Genomic DNA, 25,466 nt, shown 5'->3' with positions numbered 1-25,466 from the left:
TCCATACAACATATATGTCTTTTGAATTATTTAGAAGATTTAATTTTCCATTTAACATACAATTGTTGTCTTTAGGGCATTTAGTCCTGAAATGCCCTTTTCAAATGAAAATAGCTTTATTATGAGTAGTTACAGAGATAATCTATATCCGTTGTAAAAGAAAATAATCTAATCCCATTGTAAAAGAGAATAAATATTTTTTAATTGGGTGGAGGGGATTGCCTCTGTCTGTCTCATTGTGTCTGTCTTTTACCTGCCTCATGATTTCCTTAGCAAAAATTGCATTAGAATTGCTCAAATTAAACTCTCCTGGAAAGGGCAAAGACTTTAGACTACCACTAGCAATCTACTGGTCATTTATGTCACTTCCTTTGGGAATTGCCTCAGTCATTCTCTGTCTGTATTGTTATCATTTTTATGTTACTGATTCAGAAGAATTTTTAGATATTAAAAACACTAGACCTTTGTCGAATTAACATTTTTCCAAGTGTTTTTTTTGGGGGGGCTCAAATACCATTATTAATAAGTTATTCTGTACTCCACTCTGGTTCATGTTTGTTTTAAACTTTTTTCTAATGCTTTTATGGGTTTTGTTTTACGTTTAAAAGCTTAAGGCTTTTGCAGTATATTTGGCTCAAAGTAAGGTTTTCAGCTTTTTTCTGATAGTTTTATAGCTCATTGAAAATATTCTCACTGATTTTGTTGTTGCTGCTGTTGGTAGATTCTCTGCTTTGTTCCACTGCTCTATCTGCATTTCCTAGGATACTAAGTAGCTTGAATGCACGCACGGCTGAGTAGGATTATAATGTTTAGTTCAGTATAAGAATGAATCCAAATACAAAATCCAGATTCTCTTTTTATTCTTCTTTTCCCTACTTTATTCTTTCCCCGTCCACCACATTTGAAAGCTGTGAGCTGAGAATGTAGCCCAGCAACAGAGCACTTGCCTGGTGTGAGCAAAGCCCTGGAATCCATTCCCAGCACCTGCACCTCCATAGCAAACACAAATGTGAAGACTGCACACAGTATGTGGCCTAGATGTCATACATCCCTCCCCTTCCGTGTGATCACCTGCCTGTGTTGCGCTCTGTGATGGTACGACAGTGATCACACCTGTGTATGTGTGTACAATGGCTGTCTTCACTGGCTGCAGCCACAGTCAGGTGTCTGCACCCAAAGACAAACCCATTAGGTGACTACCTTCTGGCCTAACTTTCATCGTTCATGCAAAGAGGAATATAAAAGCATTGCCTCAAACTCAATCTGTGGCAGTTAGCTGAATTATGTTCACAGCACTCAGAACAATGCTGAACGCACAGAAAATGCAAGGTGATAGTAGCTGCTCCTGCAAATCTATGTATGCATTCAAGAGGAATTGTCCCTGGAGGTCCTCTATAAATTTATGGCATTTTATATCTTTATGGTTTGTCTTGTTTTGGAGAGGTTTTGCTTTTGTTTTGAGACTGGGTGACTCTAATTGCAGTCTAGGATACCCTGGAATTCATTGTATAGTTCAGACTGGCCTCAAATTCATAGCCATCCTCCTGACCCTTGAGTATTTGGAGTACAGGTGTGAGCTACCATGCCCTGCTTTGAAATATGTCTTTTAAAAGTCCCCCCTCCCTCACCCCAGCCCCTGGCAATGCTGGGGATTGAACCAAGAGCACCATGCATGCTAGACAAACACTCTACCACTGAGCTACAGTGTCAGCCCTTGAGTTAAATCTTTACCCAGAAAATATTCCTTAATTCCCAACATTTCATGTTTGAATTTCTGTGTGTGTCTGTGTGTGTGTGTGTCTGTGGGTGGGTGAGTGTGTACTGTATGTGTGCACCTGTGGAGGCCAGAGGTTGATGTTGAGATGTCTTCCCCAGTCACTTCTCTTTTTGTTGTTGTTGTTTTCCAGACAGGGTTTCTCTGTGTAGCTTTGGAGACTATCCTGGCACTCACTCTGGAGACCAGGCTGGCCTCGAACTTACAGAGATCCACCTGCCTCTGCCTCCCGAGTGCTGGGATTAAAGGTGTGTGCCACCAACGCCCAGCTCTCAGTCGCTTCCTGATCCTGGAGCTCACAGTCACAATCATGATTGGGTTACCAAGCCCCCAGGAAACTCCTGTCGCTTCCCCTCAGCACTGGAAACAAGGCATACACCACCATACCTGCCTTTTATGTGGGCAGATCCTGGTGCATGCATGGCAGATGTTTGAACTCCTGAGCAAGCTCCCCAGCCCTAATTGAGTATTTCAGATGGACAATTATGTCATAGACTGCCCAGCACTTTAAGGACAGTGTTACTCAGGCCACAACCAGCATCATGTTTTACCTTGGGCTTTTTGTTTGTTTTGGGTGTGTGTGGGGGTGCATTCTCTGTTTAACCCTGGCTGTCCTGGTTACTGGTTTTATTCTTACTTTGTTGTTATGCTGGATTGACAGGTGTGTGTGTTGGGGAGGGGTTGCATTTCTACAGAAATACCACCAACATATAAAGATATAGCCTTATAGTTTCTAGGAGCTTTTAGTATTGGGAATGGATTCTAAATGGATGGCATACTTTGAGTCTACTAGGATGGTTCTAGAATATTTGACTTATTATTCTTAGTTGTTATAATTTGTGACAATAATTTCCCAACTCTGTGTCTTTTATTCCTTGGTATATTTATTTATTTTTATCCGTTAACAGTTCTCTCTCCTTTCATTGGTTAGTCTGCATACTTTTTTTTGTTAATTCAAAGAAATAACTCTTGAACTATTGTAAAATATTCAGTTATGTGTTCATTCTCTAGATGTCTCTTGTAATTTTGTGAGTATATAAATGCAGGCTGTTTGCCTTTATTCTTTCTTGTGTAATAACATGAATGATGAAGGCCACACATGGAGAAGTCACACTGTCCGACAGACAGAGCCAGAGGACCCTGGAGGTAGAGCAGAGGGTTGAGTGCTGTAGGTTTTGACTTACATCTATTTCCAAATATTCTTTAATACCATTTAAATTTTCTTCAACTTAAGATGAGACATGCTTTCACTTTCATTGAAAGTGTGCTTTCAAAACCCTTTCTTGCTCTTACCTTATGATTAACTTTTAATTCATTGAATTGCTTCCCACAGTGCAATCTAAATTCACTGATTTCACTGGGGTCGTAATTTGAGTTATTTTCCTGCTAAAGTGTGATCAGGAAATATTTGGGTATCATTCATTTTAGTCATTGATTGGGATCATTTTTATCTGTAGATCCAGCTAGTTGCCTCCTGTTCCTGTTAGCTCCCATTCATTGTTGTTTCCTAGGCCTTTTTCATCTGCAAGATGACTTCAGTTTTGTCTGTCTGTTTTCCTTTCTTTACTTTCTCCAGACATTCTCTTAGCCTTTTATTCATCCTGTGTATTTCTTTTTTTTAGTAACCTATTCTAATATTTCTTCCTTTTATTGAAAATAGATTTTTTTTCTCAGATAATATATATCCTGATTATGGTTCCCCTCGGCTCTTCCCCACCTCCCCTCCCATTGTCTGGATCCACCCTCTTTCTGTCTCTCATTAGAAAACAAGCAGGCTTCTACAGGGTAATAATAAATACAGTATGATAAACTTCTTCCCTTAAGAAGCATGCTATAGTGTGTTAGCATCACTTTAACTACTGAATCCTAATTCTGATGTTATTAATAGCTTCAAGTTCCTAACTAGGTCAATTCCATTGTCTCCAAACTTGTCTGAGCTCTGTCAAAGACACGGTTTTTCTTTCTTTTGTTTTTTTGTTGTCAAGCCTTGGCTGTCCTGGAACTCACTCTGTAGACCAGACTGTCCTTGAACTCACAGAGATCCACCTGCTTCTACCTCCTGAGTGCTGAGATTAAAGGTGTGCACCACCACCGCCTAGCAACAGCATTTTTCTTATTTGGGAAAACACTTGTGTTCTAGAGCTACCTCCCTTATTCTAAATAGACTTACTTTTTTTTTTTTTTTTTTGCTTTTTCGAGACAGGGTTTCTCTGTGTAGCTTTGGAGCCTATCCTGGCACTCGCTCTGTAGACCAGGCTGGCCTTGAACTCACAAAGATCCGCCTGTCCTCTGACTCCCAAGTGCTGGGATTAAAGGTGTGCACCACCAACGCCCAGCCTAAATAGGCTTTCTATTTTCTTTGTATGGATTTTATTTCCACAAAGGGAATCATTTTTCACAGATGTTTCAGATCTTGCATACACACACACACACACACACACACACACACTTTGGCTTTCTTTTCTTTGTATGGCTTCTAATCTTTGCCAGTAGATGATTAGTGCCAACTATATTGGGTTCACACTCAAATTTGCCATTTAAAATTCACTGTGCTGGAATTTTGTTTGGTTTGAACCTGTGCTAGTTTTGAATTGATTCAACTTCAGCAAATAAAGATCACCCTTGTTAATGTTTTTGGTTCTGCTTTGACTAAGAAAGAATAACAGGAACACTCAGTGACATGCTGTTTGAAATCAATATATCATCCAAGCTTCCTTTATTTTTATAATGTCTTACACTAGTCTGCTCAGATTTCCTTCCTCTATCCCATGGAACTGATTTCATGGGCCACTCACTTGAGTGGGGCCATTTGACTTCTTTCGAACAATACATTTGAGTGGAAGTGACTGTCATCTATATGCAGCAGCTGAGAACTAGCCTGTGCTTCTGCCAAGGCTCCTTGCTTCCCATTATGGTGTCCGATGCTTTATCAGTGTGGAGTGCAGGGATTCTCAGTACCTCTATATTCAGCCTGAAGGATGCATGAAGGCAGTGAGCCCTTCTTTAAGCCCTTAGGACTTGGAGCTCATTCATACAGCGTCACAGCTTAACTCAGAGACCTTTCCTTTCAAACGCTTTCCAGTCACATATCACTAATGGTGCCTTTAAACAGCAAGTTCTAGAAGTGTCCCCTAATTTGGTCCCTGGATCATAAATCTGAATTGTACTTCATTCAGCGTAAGTAAATGGAAACGTTGCAGCAGTTCACAATATTTGTGCTCCTACTGATATGAGGGGGGAAATGAGAGAAAAATGAGGTTTTCTGCTCTCATGTTACTGTTATTTTGAGTCATTTTTTTCCTTGTTGAATATAGTAATTGTATTGATGACGACTTTAAAATGTATGGTCTTGGGCTTACTACACTGTTTAGGCAGTTTCTGAAAATGTGCTTCATTGGAGATGAAATAAATTTTTTTCTTAGGTCATAGTTAATCTTACACTCTAGGAATAAAGAATACATAGGTTCAAACTTTGAACAGAATTTAAAATTCCTTTTGTAATGCATTAAAAACAAAGCAGGTAATCCAACGTTTGATGCCTGGTTAGGATGAAATGTAAAAATCATTTGAATTGCTGTGGATATTTGAAATGCTTTTGTTGTGGAGCAGTTTCTGCCCAATTGAAACAGTCCATACTCAAGAGAGGTTCTCTAAGATTCAGGAAGCAACTAAAACTTACAAGACTCAGGAAGTTCCTAGAACTTCACACAATTCACAAGGCTCCTCTTCATACATAAGCAGTAACATTTGTGGCGAACAGAGGATTCTCCCACCAGTCAAGCTGCCCACAAGCCATACAGAGAACTGGAGGGATCTAGCTTTCATGAACTGTCCTAGGAGGGGTTTTTCAGTGATGCAGTTGCTTTGGGTTGTCCATTCTTCTATGTAACCCCTCACCCATACTCCTGTAAGTAACCTCAATAAACTCATTGCTTCTCTAAGTTGAACTTTGATCTGTCATTGGTTCACTATCAGAGGTGAGTTGTCCCAATCTCCCAGGAAAAGTCACACAACACTTTTTGTTTAAAAACACAAGAGACCCCAAATTTATAGATAGATAACAATAATAATAAACTCAAAATTTGATCCTTGGATTCATTTAATTCTTTATCAGTTGTTTTCTTTGTTTTGACAGTTTTCAGTGTATTCATAATGCAATAAGACTGAACATGGCTGGGCCTTTCATCACAAACAAGTTACCCTGGAAATGTCATATTAAATTAAAATAAGATTATCATTAATACTGGAGAAGACAAATGAAGACAGTGCAGTTAGATGTACAGAGGGGGTGTGGAGGGAGGGGAAGAGGAAGAAAAGGAAGAAGAAAGAGGTGGGGACAACAGGAGGAAGGGAAGGAGAGGGGGGAAGAGAAAGGGAAGTGGGTTGTATATCAGAGACTAACAGAGGGCCTGAAACTTGGATTGCATTTCCTTCTGAGTAGATAGTGGTTTAATAAGTTGGCCGTTTCAGCACCATCCCTTGGGGGCATTTGAACACATCACTAAGTTGCCAGATTTTTGGCTCAAGTGTCAGCATCTACTCGTAAAACATCTCGGACCAAAAAAAAAAAAAAAAAAAGGATCCAAACAGCTTCTCATTTTTCTGCTTCCTGGCTTCAGAGTCTTTATTCACACTTACTAGATTGCCTCCCTTTAACAGAGTAGATGGTCATTTGCAAGTGCGGACTGCCATTTGCCAGTCAAAGCCAAAGCCTTACTGATGCTCAACAAATGAGCTTTTGGCTCTTTGAATTTATGACTTACAAAGGCTAGTTTTGCCTTAAGGTCTAGTCTTCCAGTTTGGACAATATGCAGTTTATTTTTATTTTTTAAAGTTTTTTTTTTTTAAGATTTTTGTTTTTAATGTATGTGGATGTTTTACCTGAATGTATGTCTATGTATCATGCCCCTTGTAGATCAGAAGAAGGAGCTGGTACACCACCCCCAACCACAAAAAAAAAAAAAAAAAAAAAAAAAAAAAAAAAACCAAGAGTTACAGAATGTAAGCCACCATGTGGGTGCTGGGAATTTTACCTGGGTTCTCTGGGAGAACAGCCAGTGCTCTTTAACTGTTGAGCCATTTCTCTAGCTCAGCTAAGTAGTTTTTATTTTAATATAATAGCAGGGGATTTAAAATCCCAAGAAGGGATTACAAGTTTCAATCATTTAGAATATTCAGGTTTACAAGTTCATTAAAGTTCTCTTAATTATTGGGATTGTTCTTCTTAAATTAATAATTAATTTTTAGTTTCTGGTGTTCAAATTAAACCCAGAGCCTTGACAAATGTTCTACCATTGAGTTACCTGCCCAACCTAGGTATTGCTGTTTCAAATCTTGTCTGTAACTGGATGGTCACTACAATCCTATTGAACACATACAAGTTCACGTACTCCATTAACATAATGTTAGAAAGTCTGAAAATATAACTATAGAGTTATATGCAATGTCCTTACACATACAGAAATTTTGGAATTCATATAGGAATCATAACTTGTGCCTCCAACTTCGATGTCTCTGGTTCTTCTAAGTGTGTGTTCTTTCCTTTCTTAATACAAATTAATTTTCCCCTAAATATAATGAATTCTATTTCTTTTTAAATAAAATGAGACTTTGTTTCGTTTTTTAGGTGGTTTGGACACCTCAGTAGTGGCCTGCGCTTTCCTGCTCCAGTCTGATTTGTGCAAGATGGACTAAAGCTGCATATCGTCTGGTTCTTTGTCTGGGAGTTGGAAAGAGGTTTGGGATGGTCTCATGTGCACATCCCTAGAGTAATTGCAGCGATGAGTTCAGACGAGAAGGGCATATCCCCTGCTCATAAAACATCCACTCCGACCCATAGAAGTGCCTCCTCTTCAACATCCTCTCAGAGGGAAAGCAGGCAGGTAGGAGAAGATTCTCACTGTGTTTTATCGTTTTCTGCAAACAGAACCCTGTTTGGATAGTGTGGGATTGCTAACTGAATCTGAAAGTTTGTTGTGAAGTCCTTTACATCACAGGTTACCCCCTTGTTTTGTGTGAAACTGTTACACTGGCTTCTCTTTGTTTTGTTTTGTTTTGTTTTGTTTTGTTTTGTTTTGAGGGTGGGGTGTTCAGGGTGCAGACAACAGAATGGAGCAGGGTTCCTCTGGGAAGCCTGTTCTTCTCACCATGGACACCTGGCTATGGAGCCAGTATCAGGACTGTGATGTTCAAGTATCTCTTCTTCAGCAAGGTGCAAAAGAACCCATGAACCCCCAGGAGACTTTTTGTAAGATCAACAATGCCCTACAAGCTGTAACCTCTGCAAGGTTCCTTGGGACCTAGTCACTGTCAGACTCAGGAGTTAGGAGACAAATGAAATTGTAGTGTCCGGGAACCTTGAGCGGCAAAGACTGCGCAGTTTTCAAAGGCAGCAGAGGAAGTACAGTGTCAGAGCTGATTTATGGTAGAACGCACCCATTGTCCCATTTGATCCACTTCTGTAAAGCTATTTTTGTTTGCAGTTGCTGCATTGGTGTTTGGGGGACTGCTCTGCTGTCATGGTTATGAGGGGATCTATCATATAAATGCTGCCAAAGACACAACAGTGGCGTTTCAGCCAGCGCAGACAGGAATAACAGTTTTCCATAGTATGTGTCTTACGATAGTAATTTGGTTGTATAAGTGGAAATTTACAAGGATGCTGTCAACTTTTTATGGGAATTTTCCTTTGGGTGAGTTTTACTTAGTGAATAGTCTTGCAAGGTTCCTCACAACTCTGCACCATTCCCATTAATGTAAAATATCAGTTTGGTGTTTTCCTTTTTCTTTTTGTGTTTGTTTGTTTTTTGCTTTTTTGACACAGAATCTCACATGTCTGGCTGGCCTGGAACTGACTGTGTAGCCAAGCTGATCTCAAGCTTTCAGCAATTCTCCTGTGTCAGCCTCCAACTGCTGCAATTATAGGTGTTAGCCATGGTGCCAGGCTGTGCATCAGCTGTTAATAATTCATTGCATGTGTGTCTTTAAATGGACAACTCAGATATGGATCCACAGCAGTGGGAATGCATGTCTGTGGGTATTTTGGAGAGAACCCTCAACCTCAAGCCCTCCCAGCATACCCTTGCCACTTAGAGCAAGAAATTCCAGGGCAGTCTGTACAAACTGGTGATTTCATATGTGTTTATTTCCCCAGATCCTAATGCAGATATTCCAACTACAGGGTCTTGGGGAAGTTTTTAATGCTGGTGCCTTTTGTTACAGTGTTCAAGATACCCATACACTATCTTAGCATTACCTCTGCCATTAACTAATAACTAAATCTGTGGTTCCTCGATGTTGTAATATTTAGTGCAATGCATTTGTAGATTTCCAGAGTCTCAGAGTACTGTGAAGGAAACCCTTGGTGTAAAATAACTATTGCATGCTGAGATGTCCCCTAAGTTGGCAAGGCTACCCTTCACCTGCCTCTCTGTTCTTTCCCTTTGTGAGTTCTCTATTTTATCCCTTGCTCTGAGCATTTAAACTGAGGAATTGTAAGTCACATGGCCTTCCTGGTTGCTAAGGAGCAGGAAGACATTGACCCAGCTCACCCTGGAGACCTGTGGTAAATAAAAAAAGACTGATGACTGCTATAGAAACAGCTGTCATGCCTTGTTGATCTGCCTGCTGCACCTGAGCTCTAGGCCCCACGTGCAAATAACAGGAACACTGGAGACCCCGGGCTTGCTGCAAGCCCCCTGAAGGTAGAATGGATGGCTCCTGACTGGCTTGTGAGTGGAAGTCTGGTGAAGGGAAGAGGGTGTGTAAATTGATATGAAATTTAGATAATAGACATCATGAAAGTACTATTTTGTTTGTATGTTTGCTTGTTTGTTTTGGGACAGAGTAGCACATGCCTTTAATCTCAACACTCGGGAGACTGAGGCAGGCAGAACCAAGACCAGCCTAGGCTTCATCATGAGCTCCAGGCTAGCCAAGGCTGCATGGCTATTTTTGTCATGGTGTATCTCAGCAGGTGGAAATACTCCCAAAGACGTTCTCCTCTGCTTCATTCTTGACTTTTCTTTTGTGCCTGTTCATCTCTTTCAAAGAGAAGAAGAGTATAAAAGATCATCCACTTTCCACCTCACCTCCATCACTATTTACAACATGGAATAAATGTAAAGGACTTGGGAGTTTGGCATAAGTTGTGATGGAATGTAGTATTTTTATACGCATCTATATTGTACAAAGGCACAGAGGAAGTGAGATAAATTATCCTTCATTCGCTCTTCTCCTCCCCTGATTGTCAGACATCCATACAGATACTGCTATGATGCACACTTCAACTGTCTTTCTCCTAATCACATAAGTGAAGGATCTAGCACACAGCAGAGAACGCAGTAGTATTTTAATGCACCTTATTTACCTGTTGTTTGAAGGTTCTAGGTGCACAGTGCTGATGAGCTCATTAAGCATTTTGCTTAGATGTCCCACTCGCTGACCGTGACATAAAGCAATATGTATAAGTCAGTTTGTTATCAGAGAACCATTTTCAGTGGCACGGGATCTGTTCTGTGTCTTCCTCCTTGGCTTCACCTAAAGTCCCTAGATCAACTCTGTAGATCATGTTCTTCCACTAGAACATCATTTCCTTTTGTTCCCACTGTCAGCTCCCCTGCCCAGACTCTCATCACCTTTTCCCAGATTCTTGTGAGGACTCTTGCCTCACCAGTGCCTTCAGAACCTCATCATTTCAAAATCCCTGAATATGGCAGTCAGGAAATGTTTCAAAGGCTTCCTGTTCCCTATGAAAGTAAAACCAGATTTCACAACATGTACATTGTGTATTGTGATTCCTAAGTCTGCCCCATCTGTATCGCTTCCTTCTCTTCCCTGAGTGGAATACTACCCCAACCTCAACCTCCACCACCTCCACTATCTAATGCTTCTTAGAGATCAAAGATGGCTCATGTGAGGCTCTCACTGGCCATTCAAAACCACATTCCCTTCTCCTTTACTGACCTTGTCAAAGAGCGTTTGGATAATTTCTATAATTGTTTGCTTTGTTGATCTATGAGTTGATCTTCAACATTGTGTTGTAAACTTTTCTAAACAGGGTATTTTTGAAAGCTTAGGATGCTATTAGTCTTGTCTTTTTATTACAAATTTTCCATGCCAGATTTATTTGCCCTCTTCTTTCTTCCTCGTGGATAAATAAGGCAGAGAACATCTGTGCATAGTAGCACTTGGCTGTCTTTCCTGTCACTAAGTGATGTAGCATAGCAGATGAAAAGCAGAAGACGGGGGTGGGGGTAGGGGGACATGGTGTGACTCAGTGCCTGGGATTTTACTAAGTGTTTCTTCATCCAATGATAGGGTCAGGGGTCCACTTAGTCCTTAACAAGCTCAAAGGCTTCAGTATGTACTCCACTAGAAGTTTTCCTTGACTCTGGTACAAGATGTTAGGACACCTAACATAATTGCCTGTGTGATTGGCCATACCTCACAGCTTCACTATATAAACATGCCATGAAACTTCCAGAGTTGATTAGACATCTAAGGCTTTCTCGTGAGCCAGCATTCCACAAATAAAGCTTGTCCCTTGAAGTGTATGGAAATGAAAGTTTTTTTAATTAAGGTAGTTGAGACGAACAACATTTCTTCGGTACTATATATCAATTAAGATTACTGTTAAGTTCTGAAGTAAAACCTCTGGCTAACCAAACACCTCTAGAATTTAGTAGATTCTGAAACTTTTTTTTCCTGATATTTGTCTATTAAAAATATCCAGATTTTTCTTACATTTATAAACTGGAAGATGTAGGGACACTGTGCCCAGATCCTAAATGGCAACACTGATTGTCTCAGTAGTGGCTTCCAGCTTAGATGGGAGCATTTTCAACCTGATGAGCCACACGGTCTTTGTCAGTTACTCTAGTATTTATTTTATATGGACTGCCTGGCTCCTGATGTCAGTAGGCCTGTGCCTTAATATTTAACTTATTCAGGAAGATGCGCTTCAATGCTAATGGATCTTAAGGTATCCTATACCGAATTTATCATTCTCCTCTCAATGCTGCCTCTTTTCAATTTCCCTCTCAGTAAATGACAATTCTCATTTCCATGGATATATCCCAAGATTCCTGGAAATATCCTCGGGTCCTCTTTGTCTCACATTTTGCTTTTGACCAATAGAGACCTCTGTAGATTTTTCACCTGACCTGATAGTTGCCTTTTACCTCTTCCCCTTCCATTCTGGTCTCAGCCACCAAGGTTCCTCATCTGGAATGTTGCCATAGTTTTCTACTTGGTCTTCCAGTTTCTTCCCTCCTCTGTCACACAGGGCATTCTTTACAGGATAATCAGAGTGTTTTCTTCAAAATCCAAGGTAGACTGAAGTCTTCTCCCCCAAGCCCTCCAGGACATCCAAATGACATTGAGTTGCTGAGCATTGACTATGAGGCCACTTATAATCTGGATCTGCCTAACCCTCCAGCCCCTCCATCTCATGTTTTGAGACAGGGCCTCTCACTGAACTTGAAGCTCATTGGTTGACTAGACTAGCTGCCCAGTGAGCTTCAAGGATCTGCTTTTGCCTCTCCTCTCCCACCACTGGGACTGCAGACTCATGCTGCTAGATAACTGGGTTTTTCTACTGGAGTTCTAGACTGAGAACTGAACTTCTCATGCTTGCACAACAAGCACCTGATCAACCAAACTGTGTCCCAAGTCTTTAGTAGTTAACTTTTGTTGCTGCTAAAACAAAATCTTTACAAAAGACAAGGTAGGGAAAAGGGGGCAGAGTCTATCATGGGGGGGGATATATCAGTTGGGAATATGAGGCCACTGGTCACATTGAATCTGCAGTCAGGAAGTAGATCTTCCTTCTTCAGTTCATCCTCACAGGCATGCCATGGGCATGTTCTCTTGGTGAATCTAAGTCCAGTCAAATTGACAGTCAAGACTATACATCACACGTGAGTATCCAAAAGTTTCCTATGTATTAGCAAGTGCAGTATATTTCAAAACAAGCCATAGTCCTTTCAGTTGTTCCCACTGGTATGTGTGAGGCCATCCCCGGCAATGAGTCAGCAGGATTATGTGCTGGTATAACCAGTTGACAATAGACTCTGTGCTGATAGCCACTTCAGCATCTGTAGCCCATATGAAAGGCTCCTAGAACTAAATGTCTATACTTGGTGTACTAGGTTTTCATAATAAGTTTTCTTCTTGGACAGACAGTGGTAAACACATCTCCCAGCTTATCTAGGAATGAATTGGCATACGTCTGTTCTGGCTAACTCCCTGGAGCATCTTAGTGAGAGGACCAGGGTTCTACTTTAAAATAGACCATACTTCTTTTATAAATATGAAACCTGTTTCTGTCCTTGAGTTGTGCCAAATATAATGTTATCTCAAACTCTAAAAAGTGTTCTAATGTTGAAACATTTAACATTTGTTTGGGTGGGTGGGTGCATGGTACGAAGGTGTGTGTGCAGGTGTATGTGTGTCGGGGGTGGGGGGTTGTGCATGCATGTGTGTATGGAGATTAACCTCAGATGTTTTCCCCAGGAGCCTAACATGTTGATTTTTGAAGCAGGCTCTCTCGCTGGAACCTGGGGCTTGCTGATTAGGCTAGCTGGCTGGCCAGTGAGCCCCAGGGAGCTGCCTGTCTCTGCTTTCCAGCACTGGTCAGCTTTGTATGCGGGTTTTGGAGAGTCAATCACAGGTCATCCACATGCTGTGCAGCAAATGCTCTGCCAACTGAGCCATCTCCAACCCCACGTGGCCTAATTTTGAAAGGAAATACACAACTATTTCCAATTTTACACCTAACCTGCTGTTTAAACCACTTCTATTGAGTCTTCTCCAATGGGAGCAGTAATAACATGAATTCTTGCATCTCTGTAGAATTCAGTGGTCCCGCAGATGTGCCAGTAGAAAGACCCCAAACCTGATTTGAAAATCTGCACTGTCCTCTCTGGAGTGATTTTGAAGACTAAATCTTTAGTGTTCAGTGTTAATCAAATCTTGACTTTATTCCAATTTAAATTTAGCCTTTTGGAGATTCCAGGTTTTGTGTGGAGTTCAATTTAGGACCAGCATCAATAAGAAAGTAATATTTCTGTCTATGGCCACACTGCCCTGAATATGCCAGTCTCTTTTGATCTTGGAAGTTAAGATGGGTCGATCCTTGTTAGCATTTGGTTGGTTGGGTGGGTGGGTGAATGCATTTCCTTTGTGACAGTTTGATGCTCTACCGAAGTTTTGATTTAAGAACCTTTTGCAAATTGGGGATTCTGAAAATCCCAAGTGTTAGGCAGAGTTTATGAGTAAATAGAACAACCACCACCAGCAGCTGATACATCATGAGCCATCCACCTTGGAAGGCTGGCCATGAGTGCCTTTTCCAAAGAACTAAAATATGCCACTATAGCCCAGAGCTAGTGTGTGATGAAGACAGGGTTTGCTCTCTGGATGTCTGTTTCTCCAGGCCCTATTCTGGTCACTGCACTGTTTGATCGAGCTATTTACTGCATAGTCAGTCAGGCTGGACATCCAGGGGAAGGGCCTTCTGGGTACTTAGAGGAGAACTCTGTAAAGCGGGGTCTGTCAGTCACTTCTGGGTTGGTATGGCCCCCTCATGTTTCCCCCTGAGCATCAGTGCTCATGACCATATGCTCTTGGGCCTAGTAAACTGTAAACGCAATGCTACCCAAAGCAATCTTCATGGGTGTCATGGAGCATAGCTGTCCTAGTGAGCGTCATGTTACTTGCTAATGCGCCTGTATATTTATTGCATCTATTGGCTTTGGAATGCCAAGTTTTGATCGTTTGTTTGTTTAATGCAAGCTGCAGTTAGCCTTTTTTTCCCATTAGAAGTAATGAGCAGCATTCCCCACCAGCCTTCTTCTTGTCACCACCACTTGGAGATCCCCACCACTGTCGTTTCCTGTTTACAGCGTACATTCAGTACATGTGACAAGTGCTGAAACAGAGACCACTGGAAAGAAATTTGACACCTGGCACTTAGCCACTCATTACCTACAAATGATGCAGAAATCATCATTAGTGGGAAAGAGTCTGCTGCTGTTCCTGGGGTTCCTGCAGGGGCCCCGATGGTTCACTAGGCCTGCCTTCGCTTTTTCATGCACCCCCAGCTTGCTGGTTTTGAATAGCATTTTTACAGCAGCAAATCTGTCTGTCAGATTCAAGCTTAACACAGCTCGTTAGATTTGTAGGCAGAACACCAAATAAATGGTGGTCATGAATCCCAGAGGGCCTCCCCCGCACCCACTGCACTGTAGACAGTTGGAAAGGCCCTAGAAGTCTGTCATTCCCTGGAGACTGTTATTCTCTAGGGTTTGGAAGTCTGAATATACTTTGAGGAGTTTCATTAGGATTATCAAGCATCGTGTGGAAGGACCCTAACTCTATAAAAGTTTTATTTTGTTTAAGGAACAAATGTAAAACTTTTACCTGCTTCACTCACGCTGCACTGTACCTGTCTAGGTTACAAATACTGTGCAGATATCACCCCCCCCCATATGCATGCCATCTAATTCACATCCCAAGAGTAAGACTGACTTAATACAAGCTGGTTTTGTAACATCCATCCCTGGTGAGACTTTATGGACACGCATGCTTTTCCTGTGCCACATGTGTGCATTGACTTTATGGTTTTTTGGACCTAGCAGTGTTTATAGAAAACCTTTAATAAGCTCATATTACAGGACCAGTAATTTAGCTTCTAAACAATATATCTTAACGAAACAACATAAGTTATATAGGAGAGACAGCCATTTAAATGTACTATATTCATATATGAAATTACCAAAGATCGTATACTACTTTTTAGTCTAATATGCATATGAACAGTTGTGCACAAAATGCTTATCAAAGTATTTTGTATCAGTGAAGGATTAGAAAATATTCAGAAATGAGGAAGCAGATAAACAGCCTTTCATAGCCATCCAGTGAGGTCTTACACAGCTATTTAAATTTTTTTTTGAAGAATATCTAATGCTTTGGGAAAGTTAATTGAAAAAGCGGGTTATTAAACTGAAATACAGTACAATTCCAGTTTTGGTTTTAATAATTGCATGTGTAGTAAAAAACAAAGTATGCCAAAGTAGCTAAAAGACGCCATTGCTTAAAACATGGATGTTTTTCAGTTCTGTTTTCCCTTTGGTTTTTTTTTTTTTCAATAACTATATACAGGGTTTCTCTATCATTCAACTGTCAGCTTTTTTTGATAATCATGTTATAAGCCTTAGAAACATAAATTTAAACCTGAAGTTAAATGAAGATGAAAGACATGCCCTGTGGGAAATAGGGGGTGCTTTTCTAAACACACTGAGGCATGGGCTGGGCCAGCTCTCAACCCTTTTTTACCTGTATTTTATCTTCCAGTCATGTAATCATGCCTGATCACTGACTAAGACATCATCTATATTACAACAACTGTTTGTTCTTCCTTCGGCAAATATTTATGCTATACATAGACATATCATAGATATACACAGTCTGACTTCATAAGGATGACTGGAACAATCCAGCTGTGCCTGTAATATATGTATATAAACCTTGAAAGATTAGAGAGTTTTTTCTTACACAGTTGGCAAAATCATGTGAGCGACAGACTGAAAACCTTTTCTGAATTCTGGGTAATGTGACAGTTTAAGATTGTAGATTAACTACAGTGCCCCTTTCAAGCTACAAGGAACTGTTAGTCCTGCTTTCCCTTTGAAACAGGTCTCTTATAGCTCAGGCTATATAGCCATGTTGCTATGTAACTAATGTTGCTAAGTGTTTAGAATACATGGTATTAAGAAATGAATCGAGTAGTATGTTCTGGTTCTCTTTCTACTTAAAGGCAACTATGAGAATTGAAAGGCTATCATGTTTTCACTCCTTCGTTCAGATACCAGTGTAGCATTTTGATGTTTGCAGGCAACACTTCTTTTTCATTAAGCTTTATTTATTTCTATGAGTGTGAGTGTTTTGCCTAAAGTATGAGTACTGTGTCTGTGCCTGGTACCTATACTGGCCAGAAAGGAGGGCATAGGGTCCCCCAGAACTGGAGTTACAGATGACTCGAACCACCAAGTGGGTCCTGGGTCCTCTGCAAGAGCAACAACTGCTCTTAACTGCTGAGCCACCTACAATCAGAATTTCATTCACTGATTGATTGATTTCCCAACCCGATCACAGTTTCCTCTCCTTCCTCTCCTCCCAGTCTGTCCTGCCCACCCCCATCCTCTCTTCTTCCTTTGTCTTCAGATAAGAGCAGGCCTCCCATGTATATCAGCCAGCCATGCCATATCAGGTTGCAGTGAGACTAGACACTTCCTCTTCTGTATCACACAAGCAGGTAACAGAGTCAGAGACAGCCCCTGCTCCCACTGTTAGGAGTCCCACAAGAAGACCAAGCTACACAACTGTAACATATATGCAGAGTGCCTAGGTCAGTCCCATGCAGGCTCCCTGATTGTCAGTTCAGTCTCTGTGAGTCCCTATGAGCCTATTAGTTGATTCTATGGGTTTGGTTTTTTTTTTTTTTTTTTTTTGGTTTTTCGAAACAGGGTTTCTCTGTGGCTTTGGAGGCTGTCCTGGAACTAGCTCTTGTAGACCACCAGGCTGATCTCGAACTCACAGAGATTCACCTGCCTCTGCCTCCCGAGTGCTGGGATTAAAGGCGTGCGCCACCAACGCCCGGCTGATTCTGTGGGTTTTCTTGTGCCCTTGGCCCCTCTGGCTCCCATAACCCTCCACCCCCCCCCCCTTCCACAGGATTCCCCAAGGTTCACCTAATGTTTGGCTGTGGATCTCTACATCTGTTTCCATCAGTTGCTGGACTAGGCAACAATCTATAGTATAACAAATAGCATTAGGAATCATTTTATTGACTTTTTTTTTGCCAGTTATGTTTGGTTCTATCCTAGGTCTCTGGGCTATCCAGCATCTGGGTCCTGGCCCTCTAGCCAGTGTCAGAGGTGGGCTCTTTACCATGGTATGGGCCTCAAGCTGGACCAGTCATTCATTGGTCATGCCCATAATTTTTGCACCACCTTTACCCCAGTATGTCTTGTAGTCAGGGCAAATGGTAGGTCAAAGGTTATGTGGCTAGGTTGGGGTCCCAATCCCTTCACTGGAAGTCTTGTCTGGTTGCAGGAGATGGCTGGTTCAGGCTCCTTAACCCCTATTGGCAGGAATCTTAGCTAATGTCAACCTCATAGATTCTTGGGAGTTTCCATTGCACTAGGTTTTTAGTTGATCCCAAAGACAAACTTCTTAGGATAAAAGGTTTCCAAACACAGGCAGTGTGAGTAGAGTCTGTAGGTGTTAATTCGTGGAGACTCTCCCCTTTCAGGGCAGAAGCGCCAGACTGTGGTAACTTTGCTTTTCTGCCTGCTTTTCTGGGCACTGCACTATTCCTAAGACTTTCAACTCTGAGTTTCACAGAGCACTTAAGGACACTTCATGGTCCACACACTGCTGCTGTTCTCAGTACAGGGGGACAGGATTCCTACTTTGTCAACATGGCCTTCTGGTCTTAGTGACTCTAATTCAGTGGTTCTCAACCTGTGGACCTTAAACCTTTAGGGGGTCGCCTAAGATCATCAGAAAACACAGATGTTTACATTATGATTCATAACAGTGGCAAAATTACAGTTATGAAGTAGCAACGAAAACAACTTTTAAGGTTGGGAACACAACATGAGAATCTGTATCAAAGGGTCACAGCATTGTGAAGATTGAGAACCACTGCTCTAATATCTTTTGAAAAGCAAAGTGTTCCTTACAGGAAATGATTGAGCCGCTTCCACTCCAGGCAGCCAGGTGGCTGTAGAGTCCTCATTGTACTGCTGATGGTGGTCTCACATCATGAATGGCCAGGGCATTTGCTTCCACTCACATTGGCAGCTTGCATGATGAATTCTGATGCACTGGTCATGCTGTGGTCCTGATTAGGGTTACTGACTATTTGCTGATTATAAGGTGGTGCTATAGTTATGGCTTCATCTCTTCAAAGGGATCCCTGCACAGTTGCAAGCATCCTTCTGTTTCTGTAGGCACACATGAGCTTCCTAATTGATTGTGTAATGCTTACAGCTAGATGGTAGCTACCATTTAGTGTCAGCTGTGTACCAGTGTCTGGGAAGAGCTTTGTATACACCAAATGCCAACTCTGTTTCTTACAAGAAATATTATCCCCATCTTAACAGATCAAAGACATGAGGCTGAGACTGGTTAGTGATTTGTCTGGCACTTGGTAAATAGCATGAGAGCAGTATTCTGGTCGAAAAAATGTTACACCTTTTGCTCTGTGTCATACACTACAGTCCCAAAGCTAAAGCCAGCTGACTCTTAGTTCTCAGAATTAGAAACTGGAAATTACACGACCTCAAGGTTAATTTCAGGGTTGTCTGAGAAATTAACCTTGAAGTTTCATGTTATTTTGGAGTTTATATCCTTTTGTTTTACCAATGTCCGCCTTGGAATCCACGGAAGGTTGTGGTGGAGGATGCCTTGCCATGTGTTTAGTTGGTATGAGCAGGGTTATGTCTTTGAAATTTTTGTAATGTATGTCATCCTGTATTAGCTTTGACTTCACTAGAAGTTAATATTTAGAAGCCTGGGCCCCTGAGTCAAATCACCTCAATTCTCCCTCACTGCACCACTCTGGCTCCCTGTCCTCACTATTCCATTACTCATAAAATAAGTTTGTCAGTGTACAAAAGCTTGAGGAGATGTAATGAAATAATCCATGCAAAGATCGCTTGTGGCGATAAGGGAAGCACTAATTCACTGTTGATTGGTGGCAACACTACCTGATTAGGTTGCTTATACCACTGAAATACTATGCTGTGCTAAAATACACAGTACTTAGGAGAGAGTTGGGCCTAGTGGCTACAAGAATAATGAAAACTCTTTTGAGCCTTTGCTTATTGGATGTTTTCCTTTGAAAATACTTCCTAGAATTTGTAAATATAAATTTATTGTAGAGGAACTGAAGAGATGGCAGTCCCAACCAAGGGCCCAGTCCTGGCCCCAGCATGCATGTAGAAGGCTGGGCAAGGGTACTGTGCATGTTTGTAATCCCAGCCTAGGCTTCTTGGTGTAGCCTACAGACCTTGTCTCTGGAGACAGGATTGGCATTTTGAGGAATTATACTAAGGATGATCTTTGGCCTCCATAGTTACACACACTACACATGGAGGCAGCACACACACACACACACACACACACACACACACACACACACACACACATCAAAAAATAGATAAGATAATAAGGTGGAAGTTTTTGTCAACTTGACATAAACTTGTCTTCTGCAAAGAACAAACCCTAATTGAGGAATTGTCTCCATCATACCTCCATCATATTGGCTTGTGGTCATGTCTGTGGGGCATTTTTACTAATTGCTGATTGATGTAAGAGGGCTCAGCTCACTTTGGGACATGCCACCCCATGGACTGGTGGTCCTAGTGTGTATTATAAAGCAAACTGAGCAATCCATGGGGAGCAAGCCAGTCAGCAGTGTTATTCCGTGGTCTTTATCTCAGTTACTACCTCCAGGTTCCTGCTTGAGTTCATGCCCTGATTTCCTTCAAGTATGGACTGTCAAATGGAAGTGTAAACCGAATAGAGCCTTTCCTTAACAAGTTGTCTTAGTCAGTGATTTCATAGTGAAAGAGAAGCAAATAAGAGCAGAGAGACAGGTGAGCAATTTCAGTGGCATTAGCATTCAGAAAGCAGCTGCCTTTATTAGTGCCCTACACTTGGATGGAAAGTGAGTCTGTACAGGAATTTGTAGCCACAGCCTAAAATATTCCCAGCAATTGCCTTGTATCTTTGAAATAAAATTAAGTGACAAGAAGTCCTGTTCAGCAGACCTTTGGAGTCATGTTTTTCTCTATGTGAGCTGTCCTGTGCTGCCCAGCTGTTATGCAGAGTCTCATTGTCTGTTTATTGACACGGAGGAAAGCAAAGGACAGTCATGTGGGCAGATTTCCTCTTGCTGCCCAGGGGGTATTGAAACCTGTGAACTCTAGTCTGAAGAGCAGACTTAGGAAGCTCAAGAGCTTCAGGGAAGGTTGTGTTCAAGAGTCTTGCCCTGAGCTCCTTATGCACCAGCCCCCTTTGATCAGGGAGAACGGGGGATGGGTGAGTATTTTAGGATTTGAGAGGGAGCTTTATTTTTTTTTGAAGAACGATGTGTTTCTATAACCGTTTATGTTGCTTATATAACATGCTTAAAGCCTTCAATGTAGTGTACGTTTCCCAGCCATTGTAAAAGAAAATGAGAGCAGTCAGCTTGTGAAGACAATTATAGCACAAACAATGATCTTTAAAGAAATTATGTGAAAAGAAAGATCTAATTTTGTAATTGCAGATGTAAGGACAAATTTGATGTTTCCTAGTTGGCCACAGCTTTCAGTCCAGTAAACAAGAAATGGATGTTTAAAAGTTAAATTCATTAAATGTTCTCAGATGTTCCATTGTGTTGAGTTCTGCTTTTTACAACTCCAAGAGAAGCCTAGAAGGAATTTCAGAAGTTATGTCTAAGAGCCTTCTCCCCACCTTTTGTGATACTCTGAATCAAATCCAGGCCTCCCTGCATGCTAGAGTGTTCTCCACTTCCAATTGCAGAGCTGTGTGGGATGGGTACAGTGAGATGAAAGTCTCGGTGCTGATGAGCTGGCCTTATCTTCAGGAAGCACTCGTCCAGATAGAGACTGATGTGAGGTTTGTCACTCTAAACTTTCAAAGCTGCTGATGCTAAGGCCATCACAGTCAAGAATTTTCATTTATAATAATGAACACATATGAATGCAAGCCTGGAGAATATGCTTTTGTTTTTTCAAAGAAATGTGATTTTGAAGGCAATCCTGAGTATTGAGTTGGGTTAATTCTAGCTAAGCAGTGGTGCTCAGGTTCTAATAGTTCTAATAGGATGGAAGTTTGTATGAGAAGTACTGGCTTCTCTGTTAACATGCTGAAGGTTAAAGAAGAAAATAGCTTATTTTAAAATTCAGTTACCAATTATAATACTTGTTACCAGTTGGTAAGCTTTATCAATTATGCTTTCATTTTCCTAGGAGCACACATACACACACACACACACACACACTCACTCACACTCGCTCTCGTGTGGTAATTAAAAAAAAAAAACTTATTACTGTGTCTCAGTAAATGTTTTTTTATTATTGCTTGTGCCTTGAAAAAAAAGCAACAAAATGTGAGGGTTAGATTCTTTTCCCTCATTTTAATATGTACTGTAGTGTGTGTGTGTGTGTGTGTGTGTGTGTGTGTGTGTGTAGGTGTAGTGAATATTCAAGATGAATGAGCTTCTCTTTTTATAGCATAACCATTCCCAAAGTCAAGTAGAGAAGAAATTGATGCCCATTCTCCGTGCCAAGCACGCAGGAAGCTACTTTCCAGCTGCCAATGCTAGGTCACATGGTGTTTCACCCTTCTGGTCCACAAAACCGAGGCAATGTTTTAACAGTCCACTGCTATCTATAGACGACGAACTCATGTTTATTGTACTTCATGCCAAATTGATCTCTCTGTGTGTCTTGATTTGGAAGTCAGAGAATCTGGTTTCCCTTTCCTGCTCAAATGTCTTGTGTTAATCCTTCATGCCCTGCCTATGCTTATTTGCTGTAGTTGGCAAAGCCAAGTTTCTCTTCAGGTTTTGTGGTTCTGACAACATTTGATGGCGACAAAGGGGGAGTTCACGGTGATGTATGTAAGTTGCCCATCACCAGACACACTCAGCTTTTTTTGTGTTCTAAAGGGTTGTTTTTTTTTTCCCCAGGATATACTCCTGTAAGGTCAAAACCAGCACTGTGGAAGACGCTCAGCAGTCAACCTCATGGGGGACCTGAGATGGCTGCTGTTACTTTCTCACTCCCACTACTGCTGGGCTTGGCCTTCAAGGCACTTACCATCCATCTCTTGCCAGCTCACTCTCCTGCTCCCTATGATCCATCCCCCACCCCCACCCCTGTGTTCACCCATGTGAGGAATGGGGCTCTAATCCTACTCGGGTTTCTGTTCGTTTGCAGAGTATCCATGTTTTGGAGAGAACAGCTTCATCGGGCACAGAGCCCTCTGTCAGTCGGCAACTGCTAGAGCCTGAGCCCATCCCCCTCTCCAAGGTCAGTGACAGTGTGATTGCTTTCACAAGTAGCCCAGTGCCTGCTCTGGGGCCAAATGAACTGTGAATAACAGACACCTGACTATCCTAAGGTAGCTGGGAAGCCAACTGTAGGTTTCTACTTCCCAGCCAGAGACTTTTTTTTTTGCCTTGTGTGAGGGGAGAATAGAAAGAACTATATTTCCTTGGAATTTTCAGCATTGTATATGAAGGTCTAAAAGTATTTTAAGGGAAGAAATAAAGAAAAAACTGTTATTTCCTCCTGGAGAGATAAGCAAAATAATTCTATGATTGATTAATGTGGGGGAAGAAATCACTAGTCCAGCAATTGTAGCAACTATCATCATTGTTCAAGTACTGTATACTAGCTGTTATCCAAAGTGCTTTCAGTGCATTATCACATTTTAAACAAGTGTTATAAGCAGCTCCTTAACGTGTGCGTACTTATTACATTTAATGAATCTGGAAAGTCAGGGTTAACAAATTTTTCCTAAGACAAAAAAGCTGTTCAGTAGCAGGAGGAAATACAGACTAGATTTGCCCAGTTCTCTAATCTGTGCTGTTCATCTCTATCTCACCTGCAAGATCCAGTGGTACCTACACCTGTTGGCCATCACACCTTGTGACTTCTGGTCCCCATCTAGTGTCTATCTTCCATCAGTGACTCTGAGGAGAACAGTACAGATTAAGACTCTTTCTGTATCATGGAAGCCAGAGTTCCTTTCTCTTCAGCCTGTTCTCCCCCAGATTTGGGAAGCATATAAAGTTATTTATGTCTCAAGTACCAAAAAAATCCCTCCAGAAGATGTACCCCCCTATTCATCTCTACCCCCCATGAGATGGTTATCTGAGGCAATAAGCTGGTTCCCTAATGGGAAAACTCTGAAAAGAGAGTACATGCAGGTTTCAGGTTCACATAAAAGAGCTTTATTTCCTAAAGAGGACTAATTATAAGTGTGCACGGTTGATCCTGATGCTTCCCTTCCTGTGTACAGCCTAAACCTTCAAGAAAAGATACTTCTATACTGTCCAAGACATAATTAATATGTACACTTGTATGTTTTCTACTTTGAAGATGTTACAAGCTACAAAATTTATTCTGTCAGACAGGAGTAGAAAATAATTATTAAACCATAAAAATAGAGGGGGGCTGGAAAGATGGCTCAACAGTTGAAAATGCTTTCTGCTCTTACAGAAGACCAAGTTTGGTTCCTAGCACCCATATCTGGCAGCTGATAACTCCTTGTAATTCCAGCTCCTTGGGATTGACTGTCCACTTTTGGCTTCTGTAGACACCTGCACATAACTGGTATACACACATGTATATACTTGCACCCTCAAAGGTACACACAGGTGCTTGTACACACCATTAAAAATAAAAACATCTTTAAAAAATAACTTAGAAATGAAAAGGACAGACCTCCATTTGAACAATAAATAGAGAGTACATGCTTGGTGACTGTAACTATCATTTTTCTTTGAAACATCCATCCTCTATAGCTAGTAAAAAGCTGAAAAATAAATAGATGTGGAGCAATGGAAAAAGCTAACATTTACTGAACACCTGTTTTGTGTCATAATTTTCTCAATTGGCCTCCACATCATTAAAGTGGGTATTGATTTCCTCATTTTCCATATAATTCCAACATAAAGGCCTAATCCACTTGCTACAGCTTGCCAGGTCACAGCAGCTGGGGTGCAGGTCTGTTGACCCAAGGGAGGGTCCGGGCTAGGAGTACCAACAGCATTTGCTACCCCATGGCTTCTGTTGCTTCTCATTTGCATCTTAATATAGGACTAACAGACCTTTTGTTTTTACATTAGTACATGTGGACAAATCTTAGGGTCTTATAAGAGTTGGTGTACACACTGAGGTGCCACTGTATCTCACCACTTCAGGGCCTTTAAGAGAACACAGGCTGCCTGTGTACTGGTTGGAGGGCTTTGAACAAGGCATTGCCCTGGCTCAGGATTTATTTAAATCCTTTGATGTTTTCAGCTCTTGAGACATTGTTGCCTATCCTCACCCAGCCCGGAGACTAACTTGAACTTTTTATACTTTGAAAGCATTACAAGCTACAAAGGTTATTCCATCCGGCAAGAGTAAACCTCTGGTCCATAGAAAGGGAAGAACTATTAAACTATAAAATAATTATTAAACTGTAATTTAGAGGGAGCTGGGGAGGTGGCAAGCTATAAGAGTGCTGAGGCCGGTCAAGTACTGACACGATCATCTTAGGGCTCCTGTTTCTGTTTCTGTTGTAAGTAGACTTAGGAAGAGTGGAAACTAGAACTGAAAATAAACAATGATTGAAATTTCAGGAAAAATACACCCTTTTTAGAAAATTATTTTAATTTTCTTATGATGTACCTAATTCACAAAGCGAGAAAGAGCGGTTTCGGCATTGTGGAAAACAATGTGGAAGGTTCTGTCTTGTGTGGAAATGGGTTGTTTCCTTTCCTGCATATTTTATTTGTAACCTTATCATCCATCAGCATTTATAATTGAAATAGGTGGGGATATTACTTACTCTGCTTTTATCCTTTGCCCCTTTGTCAGCTTAACAGCTTATCTTATCG

General features: G+C 41.2%; 1 protein-coding gene across 6 annotated transcripts in view; it reads left to right on the top strand.

Moving 5' to 3' along the window:
• The first annotated feature begins 7,554 nt into the window (after positions 1–7,554).
• Osbpl6 (oxysterol binding protein like 6) overlaps positions 7,555–25,466 on the top strand; it is a 73,694-nt gene continuing 55,782 nt past the window's right edge. For all 6 annotated transcript variants that reach the window (XM_035446655.1, XM_035446654.1, XM_035446656.1 and 3 more), the window contains exons 1-2: positions 7,555–7,656; positions 22,795–22,887. In XM_035446655.1, coding sequence (XP_035302546.1) covers positions 7,555–7,656; positions 22,795–22,887 — 195 coding nt within the window. The remainder of the gene's footprint in view (positions 7,657–22,794; positions 22,888–25,466) is intronic.

This window comes from Cricetulus griseus, chromosome 6, assembly GCF_003668045.3.
Source record: "Cricetulus griseus strain 17A/GY chromosome 6, alternate assembly CriGri-PICRH-1.0, whole genome shotgun sequence".
Classification (NCBI taxonomy): domain Eukaryota; kingdom Metazoa; phylum Chordata; class Mammalia; order Rodentia; family Cricetidae; genus Cricetulus; species Cricetulus griseus.
The sequence above is the reverse complement of the archived record's forward strand: the minus strand, read 5'-3'. Positions and strand labels throughout refer to the sequence as shown.